Source organism: Nelumbo nucifera, chromosome 6 (genome assembly GCF_055504915.1).
Source record: "Nelumbo nucifera cultivar China Antique chromosome 6, China Antique-T2T, whole genome shotgun sequence".
Lineage (NCBI taxonomy): Eukaryota > Viridiplantae > Streptophyta > Magnoliopsida > Proteales > Nelumbonaceae > Nelumbo > Nelumbo nucifera.
The window spans coordinates 18,647,309-18,674,319 of record NC_142654.1 but is presented as its reverse complement, the minus strand read 5'-3'; the positions used below and the strand labels follow the sequence as shown (position 1 = coordinate 18,674,319).

General features: G+C 41.7%; 1 protein-coding gene across 3 annotated transcripts in view; it reads right to left on the bottom strand.

Annotated features, from left to right (window-relative positions):
- The window catches only part of LOC104591226 (Chaperone DnaJ-domain superfamily protein), a 45,320-nt gene extending 22,406 nt beyond the window's left edge, over window positions 1-22,914 (bottom strand). Inside the window, exons 1-2 of one of the 3 annotated variants that reach the window (XM_010250016.3) lie at window positions 22,487-22,914; window positions 12,799-12,840 (exon numbers count right to left, since the gene is read on the bottom strand). In XM_010250016.3, coding sequence (XP_010248318.1) covers window positions 12,799-12,840; window positions 22,487-22,636 — 192 coding nt within the window. In that variant the 5' untranslated portion in view covers window positions 22,637-22,914. The remainder of the gene's footprint in view (window positions 1-12,798; window positions 12,841-22,486) is intronic. The other 2 variants (XM_010250015.3, XM_019196616.2) reach the window with 2 other exon arrangements.
- Window positions 22,915-27,011: the final 4,097 nt, after the last annotated feature.

Below are 27,011 nucleotides of genomic sequence, written 5' to 3'. Positions count from 1 at the left end.
GGCAACTACAAAGGTCATGGGTTGACTTTAGTTGTAAAAAGGCCTAATGGCTTCAGTAGGATCAACGTTGTAATTTGTAAGATGTCCCAGTCAAGTTACTTCTGTCATCAATAAAAGAGAGGGAAAAATAGAAAACCTAAAAGTTCTTCCATAGTTACATAATGGACTTAGGTTACCTCCATTATTGGACAAAGGTTCTTCTTCCATGCCTGGAGTAACTGAGTGTGTTCTCACCAATTGAGATTACAATGACCTATTCTACTAATAAAAGTTGGTGAGGAGTTTTAGGGTTATAAGATTTGTTTGGGCCCTTCCAGAAGCCTAAGGTTTTAGGGTTTTACAGTTTTATGGTTAATGGATATGGAACTGGACAGAGCAAAATGGTAGAAGGTGAGTTGAATTGCGTTGAATTGCATTTGGGCCCATTAGTTTATGCTTTTAAGTTGTGACTGTTCAGATACATTAGTAGCCGCCCTACTAAGGGCATCCTTGTAATATCTCATCCTTTAAGTTAAGTATAAATATAATGAGGGGTTGGCGGCTGGGGTTAATTTAAGAATCCCGGTTGACTTCCTACTCTTTTCTCCCTCTCTTTTCTTCTCTACTACTGAGATCTTTATCTTCCTCCCCTTCATCTTTCACAAGAAATTCAACTAAATCTACAATCAGTGATTTCTACTTGGTATCAGAGCAGGCCGAAGGTTCCTTGAGTTGTTTCCTCATGCAACCCTAGATCGGCCGACTGCATGGTGATTTAAGAGGCTGATCGAAGTTCTCAGGTAAGCCCAATTTTTGGATTTTTTGGTGGATCTGTGTGCCCTGTAGCTGGTCTAGGGTTTCTCATCAAAATCAGGAAAAACTAGAGAAAGGGGAAGAGTTCTGTTTCTGTTGGACTCTTCAATTTTGACCTAGGAAGTGGTGCCCTAATTTTTTAGGGTTCCTTGGAGTTTTCTATAAGGGGCAGTTCAAGTCCTGCTTGATTTGGAGGCTTCTAGAGAGAGCGACTGCCTCTTCTCTCCTCTCGTCCTACAGAAAAGGAATCTTTTGTGGAAAGACAGTTTAGGACACCAAAAAGGTGTTGTTGGTTCCAGAAGTGTTTCGTTTGATCTTGTTACATATTTCAATTATTTTCTTTACATTGTTTGAGAAGCATGGAGGGTCACGGAGTTGAAAATAAGCCCGGGAGTGAAATGGGACCGGATGAGGGCAGGTTTGGCCCTCCACTAACATCATGACACATGGCATCTCGAAACAACTGGGTGACACCTAGAACCACCTAGGCGACAACTTGCCTTGGCCAAAATGATGGAGTCCCAGCTAGTGACCTGGCAGTGTCGCCGACCTGGCGACCTGCCTCTGGCACCGACCTGGCGACCTACCTCTGTCGCCGACCTGGCGATCTGCCTTTGGTGCCGACCTGGCGACCTACCTCTGGCGCCGACCTGGCGACCTACCTCTAGCGCCGACCTGGCGATCTGCCTTTGGTGCCGACCTGGTGACCTACCTCTAACGCCGACCTGGCAACCTGCCCCTAGTGTCGACCTAGAGACCTGCCTCTGGTTTCGACCTGGCGACCTGCCTCTAGCACCAACCTGAAGACCTGCCCCTATTGCCAACTTGGCGACCTGCCTCCACCGCCGACTTGGCAACCTGCCTCTAGCGCCGACCTGGCGACCTGCCTCCACCCCCAACCTAGTAGAAACCTAGCCAACAACCTCGTCCACGACTCAGGGCGGCTAGCAGCACCTTGTCCAAGGCCGACCTATGGTACCTTGTCAGTAACAGCTAAAGCGACCTCCCTCGAGGGCTTGCCGACCTAATTGAGGTCCAAGTGGCGACTTATGAGACGTGCTCGCCATCGATTTCTGCATGCATCCCATCACTCCCGGGTCTCTCGGAAGTCAGCTCTCACACCGAATGTTTTGGGAGAAACCGAGTAAGGCGTAAAGATTGGCCTACGTGCACGACTACCTCCGAGGACTTCGGAGCAGTTAGGCACGTCCTCCCGGAGATCCCAGACGTGTTGTGTGATGCTCACGCCAAACAATGCCTATATAAAGGCTTTACCTCCAACTCCAGGGGAGAGATGTGCAATTTAGTTCTCATAGCTCTCCAGCTCTCTCACATTTAGCTATCTTAAAATCTCTGATTCACTAACTTACGCATCGGAGTGCCCACCCCAGGTAAAACGACCCGGGCACTCTGACACTGTGTCCTTGCAGGTTGCATCAGAGCCACCTCTCCAGCTCGTCACCACTAGCTAGACATCAAAGCCACCTCTCCAGCTCGTCACCACTCAGCTAGACATTAGAGCCACCTCTCCAGCTCGTCACCATTCAGCTAGGCGTCCAAGCCACCTTCCAGGTAGGAACCATTCAGCTAAGTATCCAACCACATTCCAGGTAGGGATTATTTAGCCAGGCATCTGAGTCACCTGCCAGCCAGGAGCTGCCGAAATGTGCATCATCAATTGGCGTCGTCTGTGGAAAACGCTACAAAAGGCTATTTTCTCACCTGATTCTCTTAGCCTCAAGTAATAACATCTTCAAGCAACAACAACAACGCTTGATCGAAAGAACCCCCTAGGGGGGGCAGAAGCAAAATGATTAGGCCAGACGAGTTCTCGCAGTCTTGCCCTAACAAAATCTCCCTAATTGTGAGGCCACCACCATATGTCGAGCTCTACGTGCTCTATGCGAGAGTTGACGGCCAATAGAATGTGAGGCCACCCCACAGGTTTAGCCCTCCGTGATTCCCGTGGGAGTTGATAGCCAACAAACTGTGAGGTCGCGCCGCAGATCGTGTCCTCCTTGCTTTACGTGGGAGTTGATGGCCAGCAGGTTGTGGAGCCGCCCTCGCAGGTCAGTCCTGCCGTGGTGACGAAGTGTCTGTAGGCTGAGGTGCTGAGAGAAAAACTAGATTGTCAAAATTCTGACGCCCTGGAGACGCAGAGACTGCCTCCGAACTGGCGACCTACTTCCGCCGACCTGGTGACACACGTAATCAACTTGGATGAGCCTTGTCAGCCCTGTTCACAAGGTCGCCCCTACAGGTTGAGCCCTTTGTGGCTCCCGCAGGAGTCGGCGGCCAACAGACTACAATCGCCCTTGCGGGTTGAGCCTTTCAAGGTTCCCATGCGAGCTGGCAACTTGCAGTTTGTAAAGCTGCCCCCGCAGGTTGAGCTCCTTGTGGCTTATCGTAGGAGTAGACGACCAGCACCTTAAAGGACTGATATAGCGCAATCGTGGCACCGACCCGCTATTTAAATTCCAACATCGACGCACATATCACAAGGGGAAGCCAAATTGCCTTCAGCACCAAGGACCCCTAAGCCGACCTCAAAATATGTTGGCAACAGGCCTAAGGGCCTACAACGAAGCATAAATCTACTCCCTTCGCTGAGCTGATCTCAGCTCGGGAGTGGGGGGCAATTGATGAGGGCAGATTTGGCCCTCCACTAACATCATGACACATGGCATCTCGGAACAACTGGGTGACACCCAGAACCACCTAGGCGACAACTTGCCTTAGCCAAAACGATGGAGTCCCAGCTAGCGACCTGGCACTGTTGTCGACATGGTGACCTACCTCTGGCGCCAACGTGGCAACCTGCCTCTGGTGCCGACCTGGCGACCTTCCTTTGGTGCTGACCTGGCGACCTGCCTCTAGCACCGACCTGGCGACCTGCCTCTGGTGCCGACCTGACGACCTGCCTCTAGCGCCGACCTGGCGACCTGCCCCTATTGCCGACTTGGCGACCTGCCTCCACCGCCGACTTGGCAACCTGCCTCTAGCGCCGACCTGGCGACCTGCCTCCACTCCCAACCTAGTAGAAACCTAGCCAGCAACCTCGTCCACGACTCGGGGCAGCTAGCAACACCTTGTCCAGGGCCGACCTGTGGTACCTTGTCAGTAACAGCTGAAGCGACCTCGACGTGGGGAGTGACCTCAATCGAGGGCTTGTCGACCTGATTGAGGTCCAGGTAGCGACCTACGAGGCATGCTCGCCGTCGATTTCTGCATGCACCCCATCACTCCCGGGTCTCTCGGAAGTCAACTCTCACACCAAATGTTTTGGGAGAAACCGAGTAAGGCGTAAAGATTGGCCTATGTGCACGACTACCTCCGAGGACTTCGGAGCAGTTAGGCACGTCCTCCCGGAGATCCCGGACGTGTTGTGTGATGCTCACGCCAAACAATGCCTATATAAAGGCCTTACCTCCAACTCCAGGGGAGAGATGCACAATTTAGTTCTCGCAACTCTCCAGCTCTCTCGCATTTAGCTATCTTAAAATCTCTAATTTGCTAACTTAAGCATCGGAGTGCCCACCCCAGGTAAAGCAACCCGGGCACTCTAACACTGTCATTGTAGGTCGCATCAGAGCCACCTCTCCATCTCGTCACCACTCAGCTAGACATCAGAGCCACCTCTCCAGCTCGTCACCACTCAGCTAGACATCAGAGCCACCTCTCCAGCTTGTCACCATTCAGTTAGGCGTCAGAGCCACCTCTCCAGCTCGTCACCATTCAGTTAGGCGTCAGAGCCACCACTCCAACTCGTCACCATTCAGCTAGGCGTCCAAGCCACCTTCCAGGTAGGAACCATTCAGCTAGGTATCCAACCACATTCCAGGTAGGGATTATTCAACCAGGCATCCGAGTCACCTGCCAGCTGGGAGCTGCCGAAATGCGCATCATCAGGACCAGTGGGAGGAGGTGCTGGAGACCTTTTCGGGACTGGGACCATTACTACAGTTAGGTTGGATGGTGCAAATTACTTAGAATGGTCACAATCTGGAGAAGTTTATGAGAGATTTCTTATGGGAGTCGGGACAAGAAAAAAAGGATCACTTGGTTAATTGGGAAATTGTGTGCAGAAGTAAAGAAGAGGGGGGTTTGGGACTTGGGAGGGTAACTAGAAAAAATCAAGCTCTGTTAGGGAAATGGTTGTGGCGATGGTCATTGGAAAGAGAGAGATTGTGGCATGAGGTGGTGGGAAGCATTCATGGGAGGTCAGAGAATGGGATGGGATGCTGGTGTATCAAGGTAAGCTAACCTAGCAGCACCTTGGAAGGCCATTCACAACACCCTTCCTCAATTCCTCAATTTTATCAGGTATGAAGTTTGTTCTAGCAACTCTGTCCATTTTTGGGAGGATATTTGGGTAGGAGACACCTTTAAAGGATCTATTCCCTTCGCCATTTTCTGTTTCTTTGTACAAAAAAGAGGTGGTCTCAAAATTTGTCTCACCTTTGGGAACACCCTTAGATCCTACTTGGGATTTTGGGTTTCGTAGAGGACTTAGGGATGATGAAATTGAATCTCTTTCTGTTTTGCTTGGTTGTCTTAATCAGGTTTGTTTGGATCCCTCCAAGCCAGATAAGAGGGTATGGACTCCTAGACCCAATGGAACCTTCACTTGTGCTTCTTTCTTCAAGTCCATCTCTCAACTTTCTACTCACCAACCCTTTCCGTCAAAAGAAATTTGGTGCAAGCCAGTTCCCCAAAAAATTATGGCGTTTTGTTGGGAAGTTTTCCATGGAAAAGTAAAAACACTCTAGATAACCTACAAAAGAGAAGACCTTTCCTCTGTATTTCTCCTAATTGGTGTATCCTCTGTAGAGCTCACGGTGAGGATTGTTACCACCTATTAATATCTTGTCCCTGTTCTGTAGACCTTTAGGCTTGGCTACTTTCGTTGTTTGGGAGTAGTTGGAGTCTACCAGCAGAAGTTCACATGCTCTTCAACCATTCTACCTTTTATTGGCCTACAACAATAGGGAGAATTATGTGGAGATGTGCTTGTACTGCCTTGATTTGGACTCTTTGGGAAGAAAGGAATATTAGAATTTTTCAAGAAAAGGAAATGAGCAGTCAGGAATTGAAAGACTGTGTGTTAAATAGGGCAATACCTTGGCTGAAGACCTTGGAAATCTTTCATCAATTCTCCTTTAATGACCTTTGGAGAAATTGGTCAGCAGTAGCAAGGTGTTCATCTCTAAAGGACAAATCAATTACAAGCTGGTCTCCTCCATCCGAAGGCTCACTAAAGTTGAACTTTGATGGAAGTAGCATGGGTAATCCATGATTATTCGGAATGGGGGGTGCTTTGAGAAGGGAGAGATTTTGTTGCTCTAGTCAGGTCCCTTGGGAATTGGGGACTCCATTAGGGCAGAACTTTTAGCTACTGTACAAGGGGTGCAATTTGCAAACCAGCTGGGGGTACAACACCTAACAATCGAGGGGGATTCCAAAGTGGTGGTGGGTTGGTTGAAAAATCCTGAAGAGGCTATGTGGCGTTACAAGAATGAAATGAAGAAATTTAGTTGGTTAACAAGGAATATGTTGGTCACTGTACAGTGGGTGGGGAGATCAGCAAATACTTTGTCAAATGTGTTAGCTAAGCAAGGGGTAAATAGGGAAGAACTGTTTTGGGCTCAGTTGTGATTCTTGCTTTTCTTTCCTAGTTTACTTGTAAGATTCAAGGAGGGGCTACAGCTCACGCCTCTCCCTGGGATGTTGTATGAACTCACTCTAAATCTGCTTCTGAATTAATAAATTTATTATCATTCATCAAAAAAAAATTAGGGTATATCACTAGTGAGGAAGTGAAACCCGAAACTAGCAACTCCCAGTGGGTACAGGAGAATTATATGGTGATGATTTGGTTGTGTAATTCCATGTTGCCCCATATAGGTAAAATTTTTTTATGGGCAAATACAACTAAGGAAATATGGGATGGGGTTGTAGAAACCTATTCACAGAGGGAGAATGTTGCTAGGGCTTATCAGTTGAGAAATCATATTATTTCTACAAGGCAGGGAGATAGACCTGTTGCAGCCTATTTTTCAGCCCTTAAAACCCTGTGGCAGGAGATTGACCATTTAGAGACATTTGCTTGGGAAACCACTAAGGGTGCAGCTACCTATCAAAAACATCTAGAGAAGTATAGGGTGTTTGAATTTCTTATTGGCCTTAATCCTGAGTATGATATTGCAAGACAGCATCTTCTTTCTAGGGACAGTGTTACCCTCTCCCAGGCATATGCCTTTGTGTCAGGGGAGAAGAGCAGGAGAGATGTGATGATGAAAAATCTTGTTTCTGATCAGTCTGCCATGGTGAGTATTGTGAAACCTAAACAAAGTGGAGATCGGGGTGGCAATGAAATCAAGAAGGAAGATAAAAGAGATTTGATCTGTGACTACTGTAAGAAGCCTAAACACACAAGAGATACTTGTTGGAAGCTTCACCCACATCTTGTGCCGACTAGACTGAAAAATAAGAAAGGAAATGCACACATGGCAGTTACTGGTGACATTCCGGCCCCTCCTACTACAGCTGCTCTGGAGTTTGTTGCAACTGCTGTAGTAAGGGCCGAACTTGAGAGGTATGGGCAACTTTTGAACCAGCGGGATACAGCCACTTCCAGTTCAGCAGCAAGCGGACAACAAGGTACAGGTGGCACTGGTGAAGTCCACTCTACTGCCTTTGCTCACACAAATAGTTTACACGTCACTGCAAATTATGTTTCTACTTCAAGTAAGGAGGGACCTCCTTGGATTATAGATTCTGGAACCTCAGAGCACATGACCCATAGTTCTACTATTTTTTCTTCTTACCAACTCTATTCTGGCAGAGATAGGGTCTCCACAGCTGATGGATCCCATGTTCCTATTGCTGGGAAGGGATCTGTCAAGATTAGTGATTCTATTTCTCTACCCTCAGTCCTTCATGTTCCTAGATTGAGCACTAATTTGTTATCTGTTAGTAGTTTGATTAAGAACCTGAACTGCTCAGTAATTTTTTCTCCTGATCATTGTATTTTGCAGGATCTGGATTCAAAGAGGACGATTGGGAGTGGTCGTGAAGTGAATGGGATCTACCTCCTGGATGTTCTTTCTCCTCATCAAAGTCATCATATCAGCAGGGAAAGTGAGTCAGGGTCTGTGGGTCAAATTATGCTTTGGCATAATCGTTTGGGCCATTTACCTTTTTCTTCTTTGAGTCTTTTGTTTCCAAAACTTTTTGAGTCTGTTAGTTTGTCATGTCTAGAGTGTGAAGGTTGTCAACTTGGAAAGCATTATAGACATTCATTTAAACCTAGTAATAAAAGTTGTTCTTCTTTTGATGTTATTCATTCAGATGTGTGGGGACCTTATCATGTTCCTTCTATGGGAGGTTATTGATATTTTCTCTTATTTGTGGATGATTTCTCACGATACTCTTGGATTTACCTGATGAGATCCCGCGATGAAGTTCCATCCTTGGTGATGCAATTTCATCAGATGGTGCTAACACAGTTTGGAACAAGAATAAAGGTGTTCAGATCAAACAATGCTAGGGAATATTTTGAAAAACACCTTGCTTCATATCTGTTAGAATATGGTGTTGTCCATCAGAGCAGTTGTCCCTACAGGCCATAGCAGAATGGTGTTGCAGAAAGGAAGAATAGACACATTGTTGAGATTGCAAGAAGCATGATGAGCACATCTACAGTTCCAGTTCAGTTTTGGGGTGATGCAGTTCTCACAGCAGTATATCTGATTAACAGGGTGCCCTTTCGTATACTTGGATTCAACACCCCATTCAATCTCCTTTTTCCTGAGGGGGAGATGTTTCATATTCCTCTCAGGGTGTTTGGGTGTGTCTGCTTTGCACATGTCCTTGGTCCTCACCGCTCAAAGCTTGATCCCAAGGCGAAGAAGTGTGTCTTCCTTGGATATGCAGAAAATCAGAAAGGGTACTACTGCTATGATCCAGTCTCTGGGAGCCGGTATGTTACCATGGATGTCACTTTTTTTTAATCCACATACTTCTTTTCAAAGGATCCTTCTCAGGGGGAGTGTTTTGGGGAAGTGAGTCAGCAGTCTATTCATCTCCCAGTTCCAGTCCCTGTGTCTACTCCTGTGCTTGACCATCCTGTGTCACCTACCTTACCACCTCCTTTGCATCCTGCTTCTCAGCATTACTTATGACAGAGACTTCACAAGGAGGTTGATTCCACTGCAGCAGAACTCACATCACTTCATGTCGATTCCTTGGAGACTCCAGATTCGACTGACATGGATTCAGGTATTCCTCTTGGTCCCGCTACTGTTTCAGTTCCCATTGATTCTACTAATCCTATAACAGATAACCTTGATCTTCCTATTGCTCTCAGAAAAGGGAAGAGAAAGTGTACTACTCATTGTATTTCACAGTACTTATCCTACAGTGGACTTTCTCCTTCCTACCGTGTTTTTCTTTCCTCCCTTGACTCGGTGTCTATACCTAAGGGTGTTAGTGAGGCTCTCTCCAAACCTGAGTGGAAGATAGCTATGCAGGAAGAGATGGCAGCTTTGATTAAGAATCAGACATGGGACATTGTGGATCTACTAGAAGGCAAGGAGACAGTTGGATGCATATGGGTTTACACGGTAAAATATAAGGCAGATGGAAGTATAGAAAGGTACAAGGCAAGACTTGTTGCAAAAGGGTACACACAGACCAATGGTGTTGATTACTTAGATACCTTTGCACCAGTTGCAAAGATGACCTCTGTTCGGATACTTCTTTCTCTTGCTGCCTCATACTCTTGGCCCTTGTTTCAACTTGATGTGAAGAATGCTTTCCTAAATGAGGATCTGCAAGAGGAAGTGTATATGAATCTTCCTGCTGGCTTTTACAGTGATATTGAAAAGGGAAAGGTATGCAGGCGCTTAAGAAGTCACTTTATGGCTTGAAACAATCTCCTAGAGCATGGTTTGACAGATTCAGAAAGGCCTTGATTGCTTTTGGATACACTCAGACTCAATCCGATCATACCTTGTTTGTGAAGCGAAGGGGATCTTTGGTGTCAGTCCTAATTGTTTATGTGGATGATATTATTGTCATGGGGAATGACCTAAGTGAGATTGATTGTCTGAAAAGGAATCTACATAAAGAATTTGAAATTAAGGATCTTAGAGAACTGAGATACTTCCTAGGCATTGAAGTTGCAAGATCAAAACATGGAATTTTTATCTCTCAAAGGAAGTATGTCTTGAATCTTCTTCAAGAGACAGGGAAACTTGGAACGAAGGCAATCAGTACCCCTATTGATCAGAACCATAGAATCAATGCATCAGAAGGTGAACCAGTAAAGGACATTGGGAGATATCAGAGACTTGTGGGTCGGCTGCTATACTTGTGTATGACAAGACCAAACATTTCTTATGCAGTAAGTGTGGTAAGTCAATACATGCATGCTTCACGAGTCCAGCATTAGGAGGCAGTTGACAGGATTCTTGCTTATCTAAAGGGACACCCGGGCAGAGGCATATTGTTTACTGATCATGGACAGTTGAAACTAGAGGCTTATACAGATGCAGATTGGGCAGCATGCCTTGATGACAGATCAACTTCAAGAGTGTGCACCCTTGTTGGGGGTAACCTTGTCTCGTAGAAGAATAAGAAACAAACAGTGGTGGCAAGATCAAGTGTTGAAGCTGAATACAAGGTCATGGCACATGGAGTTTCAGAACTTCTCTGGATCCGTTCCCTATTAGAAGAAATTGGTGTACAGGCAGAAGAACCTACGATATTATACTGTGATAACCAGGCAGCAATTAACATTGCCAATAACCCAATCCAGCATGACCGAACTAAGCACATTGAAGTAGATAGACATTTTATCAGAGAAAGAGTAACTTCTAGAGAAGTTTGTCTTCGATACATTGCTTTTGATCTGCAGCTCGCAGATGTTCTCACAAAAGGTGTTGCAAAGAATAAGCTGGAGCATGATCTACGCATGTTGGGAATGTGTGACATTTACTCCCAACTTAAGGGGGAGTGTTGAATTGGGCCTAGTTGTTTTTTATTCTTATTTTAAGCTATTTAGTTAGGAAGTTGTTGGGCTTTAGGCCCATTAGTTTATGTTTTCAAGTTGTGACTGTTCAGCTACATTAGTAGCCGCCCTACTAAGGGCATCCTTGTAATATCTCATCCTTTAAGTTAAGTATAAATATCATGAGGGGTTGGCGGCTGGGTTAATTTAAGAATCCTGGTTGACTTCCTACTCTTTTCTCCCTCTCTTTTCTTCTCTACTACTGAGATCTTTATCTTCCTCCCCTTTTCCTTTCACAAGAAATTCAACTAAATCTACAATCAGTGATTTCTACTAAGATCAGGCTGACACAGGCACCATTAGGTTGGATGAATGCAATTAATTGTACTGACATTGGCCAAACACCAATACAAACAATCGGCACCAATTCAATCTCACCAAGTTCTAGAACTGCTTAAGTCCAATTCAACCCTTTAGGCTGATTGTAACTAACATAGATCTCAGCACAAACACCACAAGATTCATGATACATCAGGGATGGGCTCTACCCACTTAACTACAGTCCCATACAGTTAAAACCCCCTTATTCCAAAGGCCTCAAATCTATGAAAGTTCAGCATTTTTCCATAAATAGTATTAAAACCCATTTTTTACAAATTAATAACAGCTTATTAATTGCTCGAGTTGGGTTTGCCTCCAAGAGACAAGAGACTCTACCCAATGTGATACAATGATACTCTGTTTGATTCTCCTTTGATCCAATGCCTACCACCCACTATAAAGGCAGCTGGCAGTACTTGCTAGCTCACATCATAGTTTAGCCATCAGAGGCAATGGATGGAAAGAAAGGAGTCCATCGCCTAGCCAATCTTGAATAGGCATCTTTTCAATTCAATTGATGAGTCACATTATTTACAAAAATAACTAAGCTTCCATCATCAGACTAATGAGATTCCAATCCCAAAGTAAGAAAAAGTAGTGAGATTCTACCCCTTCTATCTCCACTTTTTTTCTCTCTCTGGTTCTCTCTTCTTTTTATTTTTCTTTTGCTTCCTGAAAATCTTCCTCAAAGCTCTTGCAAGTTTCTGTAAGTTGTGACATCACCAGGCATGGGTACCATGCTACACTAACAGAATGAAACCCTTCAATATTGAAGAGTATGAAAAGAAGGTGGTTTCCTCCTGAATTTTCTCCCTTGGGTTACTCCTCAAAAATAGGCCAATTTCTCCTCCAAATAAACAAAAAGAAGCAAAAGGGAGGAGATTTCAAGGAATTATTTTTCCCTTATAGAGAAACAATTTAGATGGCCATGGTGAAATCAATTAGGGAAATCCAGAAGTACATGGAAGCACCCCTAGTGTAGGACAACACTCTAAACCTAAAGGGACAATGGATTAAAAGATGGAGAACCATTTCCTCTTTAGCATTGCATAGTACACATGCTCAGGAGAATGCCAATCTTCTTAAAATCAAGTGATCAAATCTCACTATCTTATCCAAACACTTATGATGTGTTTACAAGTATTTGAGCCTAACAATATAAGCACAAACCAAGGCTTCATAAAGAACTAATTTCTTTAGGTATAACTGTATAAGGGCCATAACCCAATGTTGGTCCTCGCCATACAGGGTCTTGGGAGGGGTGGGCTGGGTACAGATCTAACCTTCAGCATTTTCTTGAACAAAGAAGTCAATTTCAGACTCTAACCACTGCTCTCAACTTATCAGCTCGAGATTTTACTGTTGCACCAAGAAATGACTCCTAATTTGTTTAGCTGTTGAGGTAATTAAATTAAAATATTGCAAGATCTTTCTGCCCTTAACTATTACATCTGGCTTTAGCTCCCATACATGAATGAAAAGTTTCCCTTGAATTTTACAATTTTAGAAGACTTTAAGTGGAGTGGACATAAGTTCATCAAAGAAGAGATTGATGTGACAAAGAAGTGCTTGCTTTGGGATTCAAAAAATAAGGCAAGAACAATAATTTGTACCTGAGCATAGAACCAGTCAGCAGTCCGGCGCAACTGCCCAACCTGGTCAATGATCACAACTATTAGAGAAGTGTTTTCAAAAAATGACATCTTAAATAATGAGCAAATATTATAAATTTCCTAACTGGTTGTAAAAGGTTTTTCATTTTCCTTTTTATTGCTAAGTTGTACAGAGCAGCAGCAGCAACAGCAACAACAATAACAATAGTAACATATATGGTGAAACAACCTACGTTTTGATTCATAAATCCATATAGATATCAATGAGATCAAGGTTAACCTATGAATATGATGAATTTCTTTTTCTTCTTGGATATTTTCTCATGGGAGTAACTCTTATATCCACTGGTATTGATTCCAAAAATGATTGCAGAAGTATGTTTCAAATTCCAACAACCACATCAATCAGACCAATGCTTACTGCAATGGGAAAATCTCAAGCTCAGCTTCAAGTCTGAGAACAGCCACTTTGTGTTGAAGTTCCAAAGAGTAGGTTTGTATCTAGTCCGCCACTCCTAAGGCCCTGGATAACCAGGACCAACATTGGGTGATGTCCTTTCTTTCGTGGACAGTGTTGCATGGACTCTCCCAAATGGGTTAAGTGTTCGTGCTGAACATGTATCAGACTCTGACATTCCATGGATTATTTAAAGATGTTTCTATGTGACATTTTTCTTTTTCTCCTTGCTTATTCAACACAAATGAATAGCTAATATATATGCAATGAATACATTTTTACAATAAAATGTTATAAGGACCAATAATATAATCTTTTAGACCTTTTTCTATTGGTTTATAATGTTAAAATTCAACAAAATATAGACTATTGCAATAGATTATACTTTTCTATAGACGTGTCTACAAGTCCTTGATTCTTCATCTTTCTGAGTTGTACTCCCAAACACAAATAGGATTCTAATTCTCGTGTCTATCTCCATGTCCATGTAACACTGTTTGCAGGTAAGGGTTTACTCAACTCTGGTCTACAAATTAGGAATAGTTGAGGAAAATTCACATCTAAATACAGGCCAGCTAGATTGTTTATGTTAAGATGTGCCGAATAGGGGTAGTTCAGTCTTCTTCTGTTTATTAAGTAACTTACTTGTGTGGCAGTGTTATTAGAGTTACTCTGCCCCACACTTAAGTAAGGGCATTTCTGTCTTTGTAAACATTATTAGAATCTAATATAGATTAAGGGGGTCGACTGGATGGGTTAACCATCAGATTTTCGACAGACCCTTCTTCTTCTCTTCTTCTTCTTCTTCTTCTTCTTCTCCTCTTCATGTTCGAACTACTGTAGCAGCAGTCGAAACATGGTATCAGAGCCATGCTCCTGACCTAAGTCAGTTGGTAAAGCACCTCAGCATTGTTCGTGACTCTTCACCTTCGTTTATGGTCAGTCGATGGAGAGAACTGGTTCGCCCTAGGTCAGAAACATTACAGCTTGTCTCTCTGCTGCGCATAATCTTCTTCAACAAGGAAAGTGACTTCAGCAGTGAATGGTTGATTGATATTCTCAAAGGAAGGTCAGTTCTCTCTTCTTCTAGTGTTACTTATATTTCTGGGTAGAAACCCTACAAGAAGCTGTTAGTACTGAGTAGAACCTAGAGAACTAGGTTCATTGTTGCCCTAGGAAGGGCTGTGTGTGCAATAGCCGAATGGTGTAGGGCTGCTGTAAGTTGTTGAATGGTGTAGAGCTGCTATAAGTTGTTGAATGGTGTTAGGGCTGCTGTAAGTGGCCGAGTGGTGGAAGGTAGAATGCAGTGACCTTGCCGAACTCCTTGTGGTTGTGTAATGTCCTCTTAAGTGTGTTAAACAAGTCTGAACTGGGTGCAGCAGATTTGACTGTGTTGTGGTGCTTGAGTGGTTGTAAGAGGGCCTCTACTTGTGATTAGTGAAAGGTAAACCGATGCTTATGTGGGACATAAGTGTGTGAAGTCAGCAGTAGTGTGAATAAGAACAAGTGTGTGCTTCCACTGTGGTGTTTAGAAGCTGCAATAGGTGCTGAAATATCAAACTGTGAACAACATCAATCAGCTTGTAGCTGGGAAGTAAAGTTAGAGACAACTGTGAAAGAGTACAATGGCAGCAATAGGAGATGGCTACAATGATCAGAAACCTAGTATAGTAATTTCCTCCGACTACCTAGGGGTACAAATTACCTCAATTAAGCTAAATGGGGAGAACTATGTTCCATGGGCTAAATCAGTGGAAGTTTTTCTCAAGGCAAAGAAGAAAGTAAAGCATGTAAGAGATGAGAAGCCACCGGTTGACTCTCCAGGGTTTTGATGATTGGGAACAAGAAGATGCTCAAATCATGACTTGGTTGTGGAATAGTATGGAACCCAAAATCAGTGCTAACTTCATGTTCCTTGATACGGCTAAGGATATATGGGAGCATGCTAAGAAGTTATATTCTAGACAAGATAACACAACAAGAGTATATCAGCTGTATCAGGAGTACTTTGATTTACAACAAGGAACCAAAACACTAGAAGAGTACTATGCCTGCATGAAGAATATAAGGAATGAACTCAATGTCTATCATCCCCTTACTCCAGATATTCAAGTTCAACAACAGCAAAGGGAGCAGCTAGATGTTACAAGATTTTTAGTGGGGCTGAAGTCGGAATATGAACCAGTTAAAGCTCAAATATTGGGGGGCTCTACTCTTCCTACACTTATGAGGAAGTATTCTCAAGACTTCGTAGAATTTTTTTGGGCCAGACAGAGAACCCCACACAGTATGATAGATCAGCACTTGTGACAGCTAGAGGTGGTCATTCCAGAGGGGGAGGTCATTCCAGAGGGGGCCGTGGCAATTCCATGATTGGTCGGGGTGGCCGTGACTCAGGGGGAGGCCGTGGCAGAGGAAAAAATAACTCTACAAGGAAGTGTACTCATTGTGGTAGGGATGGACACACAGTGAATTTCTGTTATGACCTACATGGCCCTCCCTCTAAATGGGCTAATCATGCTGTAGCAGGCGAGGTTGCTATTAGTGACAGTAAACTGGCAGACCGAACACCTCTCACATCTACATCTACTTCTGGGAGGGAGATGGTGAGTGCTCCACGTGATGAGTATGAACGGTTCCTTCAAACTACTTCACAGCATACCACTGCCACATATGCCCAATCAGGTATTGCTTGCATGTCATCTAAAACTCCTTCCTAGATTATTGACTCTGGAGCCTCAAATCATATGACCGGGACTCCAGGTGTGTTCTCTTATCTTTCTGAAACCTCCACATCACAAACTGTTACACTTGCCAATGGGTCCTCATCTCCTATCTGTGGTGTTGGTAATGTTGACTTGGCTTCTGTCCCCTTATCATCCGTTTTATATGTACCTAAGTTTCCATTCAATCTTATGTTTGTTAGTAAAATAACCAAAGCTCTTAACTGTTCTGTTACCTTCTTTCCTTCCACGTGTTTTTCAGGATCTCAAGACGGGGAAGAAGATTGGTGGGGGGCATGAAGCTAGTGGATTGTATTACCTTGACAGCGGTGGATCTTCAATTGCACTTCAGACTTCCCTTACTCCTCTACAATGGCATTGCCGACTGGGACATCCATCTCTCAAGGTTCTCAAGATGTTGGTTCCATCATCGAGTCAGTTGTCAGTTTTACAATGTGAGTCATGTCAGTTTGGTAAACACCGTCGTGTGTCCTTCAGTCCAAGAGTTGAGAGTCGTATGTTGAGTCCTTTTTCTTTGGTTCATTCAGATGTTTGGGGTCCAATCAAAAGAGAGTCTTATAATGGGTACAAGTATTTTGTCTCCTTTATTGATGATTGTTCAAGAATGACATGGATTTACTTAATGAAAGAAAGAAGTGAATTATTTTCCATTTTTCAAAAATTCCATGCAGAAATACGCACACAATTTGGTGTTCCAATCAAAGTTCTCCGTTCAGATAATGGTCGTGAATACTTTCTTACTGCATTTCAACAGTATTTAGAACAGCATGGCATTATTCATCAGACCTCGTGTGCTTTCACCCCTCAACAAAATGGGGTGGCTGAACGGAAGAATCGTCATCTTCTTGAAATTGCTCGATCTATGCTTCACCACATGCATGTTCCTAAACGGTTTTGGAGTGATGCTGTACTCACTGCATGTTTTCTCATTAATCGGATGCCCTCTTTTATTCTTCATGGTCGGTCCCCCTTCTCCATCTTGTTTCCCACTTTATCTCCGTTCCCATTAACTCCTCATGTCTTTGGTTGTGTGTGCTTTGTTCATAATTTGAGTCCTGGAATAGACAAGCTAGATGCATGCTCAATTAAATGTGTCTTCCTTGGCTACTCTCGAACTCAAAAAGGGTACAAGTGTTATAATCCCATTGCCCGAAAGTGCTATGTCAGCCCTGATGTCACATTTTTTGAGTCTGTCCCCTTCTTCTCCAGTCATGAAGCACCCTTGTCCTCACCCTTACCTCCTCTTCCTCTTCCTCTTCCTCTTCCTCTTCCTATCAGTGATTCAATTCCAGAAGCTGTTGTTGGAGTAGACTCATCTCCTCATTCAGTGCAGGTCACCATTGAACGACCACCAATCCGACAAGTGTATACACGTCAAACGACACCGGCCCCTCCTCCTACTTCTACCTCATCTGCGGATCCTCTCATGGCTCCTATTGCTGAACCTTCAGATCTTGACCTACCCATTGCCTTACGGAAAGGTAAACGTAGTTCTACACTCCATCCCATTTCCAATTTTGTTTCATTATCTCGTCTTTCTACCTCACATCGCCAGTTTGTTTCACTTTTGTCTTCTATTTCCATACCTAACAATGTTCAAGAAGCTCTTAGTTCACCTGGATGGCGGCGGGCAATGGAGGAGGAACTTTCTGCTCTTCAACATACTCAAACGTGGGAACTTACTACTCTCCCACCTGGGAAGCATGTTGTGGGCTGTAAATGGGTGTATACTGTGAAATACTTGCCAGATGGTAGTGTGGAGCGTCTGAAGGCCAGACTTGTTGCTAAAGGTTACTCACAGTTGTATGGTGTGGACTACATGGAGACATTCTCTCCGGTGGCTAAAATTGGTTCCGTTCGTGTCCTAATTTCCTTGGCAGTTATGTATGATTGGCCTCTCCTTCAACTTGACATAAAGAATGCCTTCCTCCATGGTGATCTCGTGGAGGTATATATGGAGCAACCACCTGTGTTTGTTGCTCAGGGGGAGGGTGGTAAGGTGTGCAAGCTGAAGAAAGCAATTTATGGATTGAAGCAATCTCCATGTGCTTGGTTTGGGAAGTTCAGCGAAGTGGTGAAGAGTTTTGGAATGAAGCAATGCCAGGTTGATCACTCAGTGTTCAACTATGACTCAGAAGCTGGGAAGATTTTATTAGTGGTCTATGTGGATGATATTGTCATAACTGGTAGTGATAAATTGGGGATTGGCAAACTAAAGGTATTTCTGCAAAATCATTTTCAAACAAAGGACCTTGGAACATTAAAGTATTTCTTGGGAATAGAGGTTGCCAAGTCAAAACAAGGTGTGAATTTGTGCCAAAGGAAATATGTCCTTGATCTATTGGAAGAAACAGGACTGTTAGGTGCAAAACCAGCTAAGACCCCTATGGAACCAAATGTTAAGTTGAGCAGTGATACAGGAGAAGTATTTGAAGATCCTAGAAGGTATAGACGACTAGTGGGAAAGCTGAATTATCTGACTATCACGAGACCCGACATCTCCTTTGCAGTTAGTGTGGTGAGCCAATTCATGCAGAACCCTCGTATACCTCACTGGGATGCAGTCCTTAGAATTGTGAGGTATCTGAAAGGAGCTCCAGGCCGTGGGCTATTGTATAAACCAAGAGGAAAACTTGAAGTAGTTGGGTATACAGATGCAGACTGGGCAGGCTCAGTGAGTGACAGAAGATCTACTACAGGCTATTGCACATTTCTAGGAGGAAATCTTGTGACATGGAAGAGTAAAAAGCAGACGGTTGTAGCCAGAAGCAATGTTGAAGCCGAATATAGGGCCATGGCTCACACTACCTGTGAATTAGTGTGGCTGAGGAATCTCCTACAAGAAATTGGGTTTCACATGGATAAACCTATGAAATTGTACTGTGACAACCAAGTTGCACTCCATATCTCATCCAATCCTGTCTTTCATGAGAGAACAAAGCACATAGAGGTTGATTGCCACTTTGTGAGAGAGAAGGTTCTTGCCGGAGAGATAAATACAGAACATGTGGGCTCCAATGACCAGTGGGCAGATTTGTTTACAAAAGCTCTAAGCTCAGGGAAAGTGAACTATCTATGTAACAAGCTGGGATTATATGGCATATATTCTCCATCTTGAGGGGGAGTGTTAAGATGTGCCAAATAGGGGTAGTTTAGTCTTCTTCTATTTATTAAGTAACTTACTTGTGTGGCAGTGTTATTAGAGTTACTCTGCCCCACACTTAAGTAAGGGCATTTCTGTCTTTGTAAACATTATTAGAATCTAATATAGATTAAGGGGGTCGACTGGATGGGTTAACCATCAGATTTTCGACAGACCCTTCTTCTTCTCTTCTTCTTCTTCTTCTTCTTCTTCTCCTCTTCATGTTCGGACTACTGTAGCAGCAGTCGAAACAGTTTATATCAATAACCTGAGACTGATAAAAGTCAATTGACTTCTACAGTTATACCTTGTTGACTGAAAGCCAAATGCATTTTGATGACAGCAAACTCACCATAAAGACTATGCTAATCATGTCTGAATCTTGCAGCCTTGAATGTGTTTAAATGTGTTAAAGTAATTACATATGTTTCAAGTATTATTCAACATGCATGTGTTATGGTTTAACAAGGTCCGTAACAGGAAGAAAGATGAAAGAAGGTTATGCAGCTCCAAGCTTCAGTCCATTATTCAGTTCAAAGAAGTCAGCAACCGAAGGAAGAGTCAAAGTGTTTCTCAAGCTTCAAGGTATCCTGAGAATCAAGCAGTTGATGTTGAAGGAAGACCACTTACTGCTTGTGTTTCAAAGAATTGGTCATCTCAAGTGACTGGTTCGTGATGCAAAGAAAAGATCGCTGCTCAAGTATCAGCATATTTAAGTAAACAAACATAAGCAACCGACATGTTTTTGCTTCAATGGCATATTTAACCATTTGGGATCGATTTTATGGAAAACATTTCATACACACAAATAAAGGAAATCAAGACCTTAGATATGGACCTTACGAGGTAAATATATGCCTATTTGACCTCAGAAACTCAGCCTTGATTGTTTTAGAATCCTTCCTAAGTCCTTGGTCGAAAATATAAAATATGAAAAGCCTCTAGGTTTAAGGAGTTAGCTCATGGATACAAAGAGTCAATCCATGAACAATAGGAGTTGAACCATGAACACAAAGAGTCAACCCATTAACATTAGGAGTTGACCTATGCGCACTAAGAATCAATCCATGGACGAAGGACTCATCCCTTGATTTTGAATTATTTTTGGGTGACAAGGAGTGAACCCTAGATTAATTAGATGACTCTTGGGTAGATTCTTTTTAGACCATTGGGTCACATTAAATGCTTTGTCTTAGCAGTGATTGCTTTTGTACTTTAAACAATTGAAAAAGGGGACTTTTGAAAGGTCTGTCGAGAAAAAAATTATCAGAAAGAAAAAAGGTCTATCGAGAAAAGCAATGGTAAAAATATGAAAGCTTTGACAGATTTGCTCTTGGGGTCTCAATATAAAAGCAAAAACATAGTTCTTGTAAAAAGAATAGAACAGCTTCTGGATGAACTTAAAAATGTTTCAAATCATGTTTTCTCCTAGAATCAACAATGGTGAAAAAAAAAGGAGAACTCAATGATTAGAATCTGCATAAAGAAATTCTAGACAATGAGCTCAACAATTTCTATCAGAATAAATCAACCAAAGGAATTCCAACCTTCCAGTCTTAAGTATCAAAATCTAAATGAAAGTATAGCACAAGGAAGGACTTCTCGGACCATATGTAAACATTATGGATAATTCTACATACAATGTTTGAAACCCTAACATGTGCAAATGAGTTGAATAGTTTGAACCATGAAAATTGTATATCTTTATTTGAAGGAGGTGTAACCAGCACTATGAAAACTTGTTTGTGATGGTGTGATCAACACCGAAGAATACCGATCATGTGGATGGTGTAGCCAGCACCAGAGAACATTGGTTGTTGTACTATTTAGGTAAATAGTGTAGTGGAAATTCTCAAGGAGAGCCTTTGAGGAGTAGATGTAGGTGAGGAGGGTTGAATCACTATATAATAGTATATATCTGTGTGTGTTGCATGTTCTTAGTTTCTCTTTCTCCTTCCTAGATCTTATTGAGTAGAATCCTTTTACTAACAATTCACTAGAATAAGAATAATTATTAGGAGATCAGATAATAGTGATGAGTGCACTTGTAATTAGAACAACTCATGCTTAGCTAGGATGAAAAGATCTTGGCAAGTACCCTACCATCACTCTCCTAACTGATACAAATCATAAGATTGATTTGGGTTAAGGATGATAACCCAATCGTCCATTTCTTTTGTTAGGAGATTATGAATCTTTGTGTTGTAATCTAACAAAATTAAATCTTGGATTGAAGGGAGAGTTTGCCTCCAACTGAATTCACCCCCCTGGATTAGCCGCCTGGGCAACATACCTGACTGATATGTTCTAGAATCACATAACAGGGGCAGCTGATTTTCTGAAAGTTGGCAATGTTGGACAGAGCAAAGTATTCATATTTCAAATATATTCTCAGTCTCATGCATTCACAAATCTATTTCAAATTTCCAAATATCTTGGTCTCTAGATACCTCATATAATCATATGCATGTCAAACAACAATGCACATGATGAGGACCTGTTACAAACTCAAATACCCTCTATGGCTTGTCAAGACTCGAGAGTATATTGCTTGGACCAAAAGGTACCCTTGAGAGTGATAAGAGTGAGCAGCAAAGGATGACCTAGATATGCTTCCATAATAAGCCTTACTATGATTTTTGGGAAAGCCATGGAAATGGTCGAGACGCCCTTCAGATCCATGCAAAAAGAGTTTAGTCAGATTAATCAAGGACCGCTTTTTATCCATTTTTTTCTTAATGCTCACCAACTTCCTACAAGCACGGATTACTAATGCCAATTGCTAAGGTGTCTATTTGAATTCCAAGAGATTTTCTATTGATATGGCTGTCCCCTGCCCCTAAACCCCAACAGACAGCAAAAGACAAAACCAGTGAGGATGTCTGAAACTCAGCCTACTTCCTCAAACCAGATAACGGTCTATCACAGTCAAGTAAAATGCGCGAAGCTTAACCCATTGACCACTATCTAACCCATGGCAGGCCCGCCAGAGATTTGAACCAAATAACCGAATTGATTTAATGTTTCAACGAGTAAAATGGCCAATAAAACACAACCTGAAGAGAAATTGCAAATAACAGAATTCTATAATCTATATAAATTATGAAGAATTTTCTTGGTCATTAAACCATTAAAAAGAGTAATCCAATAAATCCTAAATCCAAAACCCAAGTTACGATTTGCAAAGATCAATGGAATCCATCCTCCAAATTCCGGTCTAGGACACGACAAATTGATGGAGAATTTGAAATGAGATATTTCAAGGATATGAAAGAAGGAGAAATGATACGGAAAGCGGGTAAAATAGCAAATGAAGAACGATAAGAAAATAAGCAGGGCACTTACAGCAAATGTGGTGGCGGTGGCGCCAATCAGACCGAACAAGAGAATTCCCCAAATCCTCATCCCTTCTCCATCTTGGTTTGTTTCGTATGGTGTTTTCGGTGGCCATGAAGTAGAATTTGTATCGTCTCTCTTCTCCTCCTCTGGCTTCATCTTCACTGTTATATCTAACTAATATCTAATTCGGAGACCTCGTAACAGAGACTGAAACCCCAGACCATGATTTCTATCAACCAACTTCGTCAGACTAATTTATGAGTTCGTTAAACCCCCACAGAATGAAATAGGGCTGACGGGAAGTTGTGGTTGAGTTCGTGGTCGAGTCCTGTATTTTGTTTTTTAGAAGAGTCCTGTTGTTGGTTGAGGTGGGTTTCACGGAAAGTCGAAGGAGATTACGCAATTTTTTCGATTGAGCGAGTCGTTATCTGTCTGTGTACTTATCATGCACTCCCATTCGGGTCCGATCTCCTACACTTTTTTGAATAGGGATCTCCTACACTTAACGCATAAACGAAAGGGAAATCCAACCGAAAAAAAGCAGCGTCGGTTTTTTTTATTTATTTTTAGGATAAATTACAAAGATTCCTTTTTATTATGAGTCAGTGACAAAGACCCCTATATTTTAATGGATAAATTTCTTAAACAACCTTTATAGTTTAATTAATTGATTAAATATATTTTTATTGTTTAAAAATTTTTTAACACTACTCTTATTGTTTCTGATAATTAACTAATACTTCTCTTATTATTAATGTTCTATTATAAGCCATTCAAATCTGTATCACGTGACTATTTTAACTTTCGAAAATATCCAATTTATCCTTATTATAACTTCTAACACCGGCTCCAACGGAATATCTCTGATGCACCAGCACGGCATCCAAAGCTAGATATGGATGTTTAGGCAATAAATTGTCGTAATTTCTATACACTCAGCTATTATTTTCTCTCAATCAAAAATCAGAATGCCCTGAGAGTTCTGCCTCCGAGCAATAAATGGCATCGACAACATTCTCTCAATGGCCACCACCGGCGTAGCTGTTCTGCCACCTTGTGGTTCTGTTCAAGAATTAAAGCTCTCTAAGAGCTCAAGGAAAATCCCAGAGAAAGAGAAAGAGTCAAAGAGAGCTTTCTAGAACTGGGAAAGCTAGCACAAGCACCGACTTGACGACTGGGAACCTTAAGAAGAAGATGATGACTATCATCTGGAAGATAAGTTTCGTCAACATATACAGGGCCACGAGGTGTCAACAGTGAGAGATGAACTGTGGATCCGCTACACAGATTTCTTTTGATCTATGAATTTTACACTTCTGTTTTTCTATTTTCTATTTTTCTTGTTGAACTTTGTTGTTCTTTTTCCTTGTTTTTTATTTGCAATAACCTGTTCATCTATTGCACTATGGTGTCAACAATGAGAGAACTGTGGATCCCACTACACAGATTTCTCTTGTTCATCCATTGCATTGTTCGCCAACATATACAGGGGATCCCGCTACACAGATTTCTGTATAAAGTTCAACAAGAAATTGGCGAGACATTGGCGAAACAATTGGCGAGAAATCTGTGTTCTCCTGTATACACGGATTTCTGTATACAGGGGATTTCTCCTTCTCTGTATAGAGTGAAACAATTGTTGTCCATAAGGAATCCCGGTTGATAAATTCAGTAACTACATCAGAAAATTAAAAAGAGGAAAAGATATTGGCGAGAAACAACTAAAATTATTTAGTCTGTTTTCTACAGAATTATGTTGGTCTTAAGAAATATACTCAAATTGATGGATTCCTTTTTCCCATTTTTATTTCTTTTTGAATTATTGAATTGTAGGTCGAAACTCGAAAGGAGCACCGACTTGGTTTATGGGGGAGGCGGCATTAGTTTAATGGGTCTCGTCTCTCAAGTTGTTTATAATGGCGGAAGATAATTAATTTAATGGAGCTTCTGGGTTTGAAAGGTTAGGGCTTTGATGAGTCAGTGTCTTTTTTTCTCTTTTCTGTATTTTATTTTGAAAATTTAAAGAAGAATAAAGGGTAAATTAGTTTTTTTCATCATTATATTAACTGACACTAACGGTAAAGAAAGTATTAATCAATTGTTAAAAACAGTAAGAATAGTGTTAATTAAATTTTAAACAGTAAAAATATACTTAATCAATTAGCTAAATCATAAAAATAGTTTAAGAAATTTCCTCTATTTTAATTTACAACAAAAACTCCCTGAACTTTAACCATTAAATAAAAACCCCTTCATTAGCGTTCTATTAATTAACTTGAAAAAAAATTCTCATCCCGACTGTTTAAAGTTCTTTAAATGTCCAAAATACTCTTTTCTCCTCTGATATTGCAACGGCCCTATTACGTATCATCATCTTTCACGATTGTTTCGTTCAGGTGTTATGACGGAATTCATAGACAGGCCCGACTCTAATGCCGATGCAACAAGGCCGGAGCTTGGGATCTCCGACATCTCTCGACCAAAATGCAACGACATGATCCATAGTCAAGCTGGTTGTCGGTGCCATTGCAGGTACCATGACAGAATTCGTAGATAGGCCCAACTCCGATGCCGGTGCAACAAGACCGGAGCTGTGAATGTCCGACATCTCTCGACAAACATTTGCTCCTTGGGTTCCGCAATTAGGAAGCAAAATACCTGTTGGAATAAGCCAACCAAAAACAAGTTCTGACTTAATTTTTCATAGAAAAGTCATACACATTTAACTTAAATTATCCAACAGAAGCTGACTGATCATGTGACTATGATAATGGATTTCACAGTCAAGTTGAGTCAAATGTGAAGTATGGGCCATGGGGTTAAAACTTAAAAGTAGTTGATTAGATATTTCAAATTTAGAGTATTAATTAAACACGTTACCTTTAGTTCTTCGCCTTCTCCGGCAACCAGATTGAAGTAGATATCAATAATGTCGGGGCAGTTGTCGGGAATAGCAAAGCTTCTATATGAAGGAACAGGACAATGATTCGGAACAATATATACAATAAGACCTTGGTGCAGAGGAGGGGTATCCTTCACGCCAACCAACAACCTATAGCGCCTTGGTCCGTCGGGACTTTGCCATGGGGATGACATAATTCGGAAGACTAGCATTACTAGTATTGTGAATGGCACAGATGTTCAGGAGTGGAACCCAACCACAACCATAGACAAATATATCAATGTTAAATATGATGCACAACTGTAAGGAACTTTCAAACCACCCGACCCCTTTCCCATTTATTTGGCATTTTCTTGTTGCAGAGACTGATATACTGAAATTGCCATTTCCAGGTTATGGATGTAAAAGCTTCTTCTAAAGGAAGCACTTGTCAGGTTGCCTGTGGACCGAAATATCCATATAATAGACTTTATTGGTAGACTTGAAGAGCGAGAAGGTTCAAATATTCTCGCAGTAGCAATTCCCAAATTCATCGAAGAGAATGTTCGGATAATAGTCCTCGCAAGCATCATATAAGGGCAGGTCCGACTCAACTCCATTTGGGCAGCCTTCAAGTTCTGACAGCACCATTTGGGCAGGTCCGATTTAATTGTTCGAAGAGGGGGAAGATGAACTACCGAACTCTGTTTTTTATATGTATTTCTTAGTTTCGTTTTATCGTCTTAAAGGAGTAATCTTTTAATTTAAATGCACCGGTGAGATGACATTTGGTGAGAAGTAAGAGATTTTTCGGTCAGTTAGGTTTTATGAGAGAATGGCAGAAAAAAGAAAATGAAAAAAGATTAGTGGGGTATTTTGGTAACTTAATGCTTTTCATCATTTGACTTGACGGTTAAAGGAGTCTTTATCTAATGGTTAAAATTTAGGGGGGTTTTGTCGTAAATTATTTACCCTTATTTTTATTATTAATATAAATACTTAAACTATCCTAACCTAAAAAAGCAAAAGGCTGTATAGCCGATCTTGTGCATTTGCAAATGGAATTTTTTTTATTATATAACCTATATGAAATCTTATAATCGTATAATCTTTCCTTTTCATTTTTTAACCATTACCGTTATAAATTTAATTAATTACAATGATGTCATTGAATAAAACAAAAAAAAAAACAATCATAACCTATTCTTTCTCCTTTCCCTCTTTCATATTTGATACTAAACATATAATTATTTATAATGGTGTCACCGATAATTATTTACAATAATGTCACTAAATTTTTACCTTTTTTATAGGTTTCTACTGGATAAGGACAATTTTTTGTCTTTAATATCAATAAAAAATAATATTTTTATATAATAAGTAAAATAGGATAGCTTATTTGGAAAAATATCAATAAAGGGCAGTGGACACTGTTACTCGTTTCCCTCTTTTATATTTGCCCTTTTTTTCCTTTTTGATTTGGTGATCAAGATGACTAGATGAGACATCACTCTCAAAAAGAGTCTCCACCCAGTGAATCCACAATCCACAATGGTCTGAATCGAACTGACACTATCTGAATTTCTAAAACACTTTTAAGACACAATCCATAATCCACCGGCGAATGCATTATGCATATGCAGACAATGG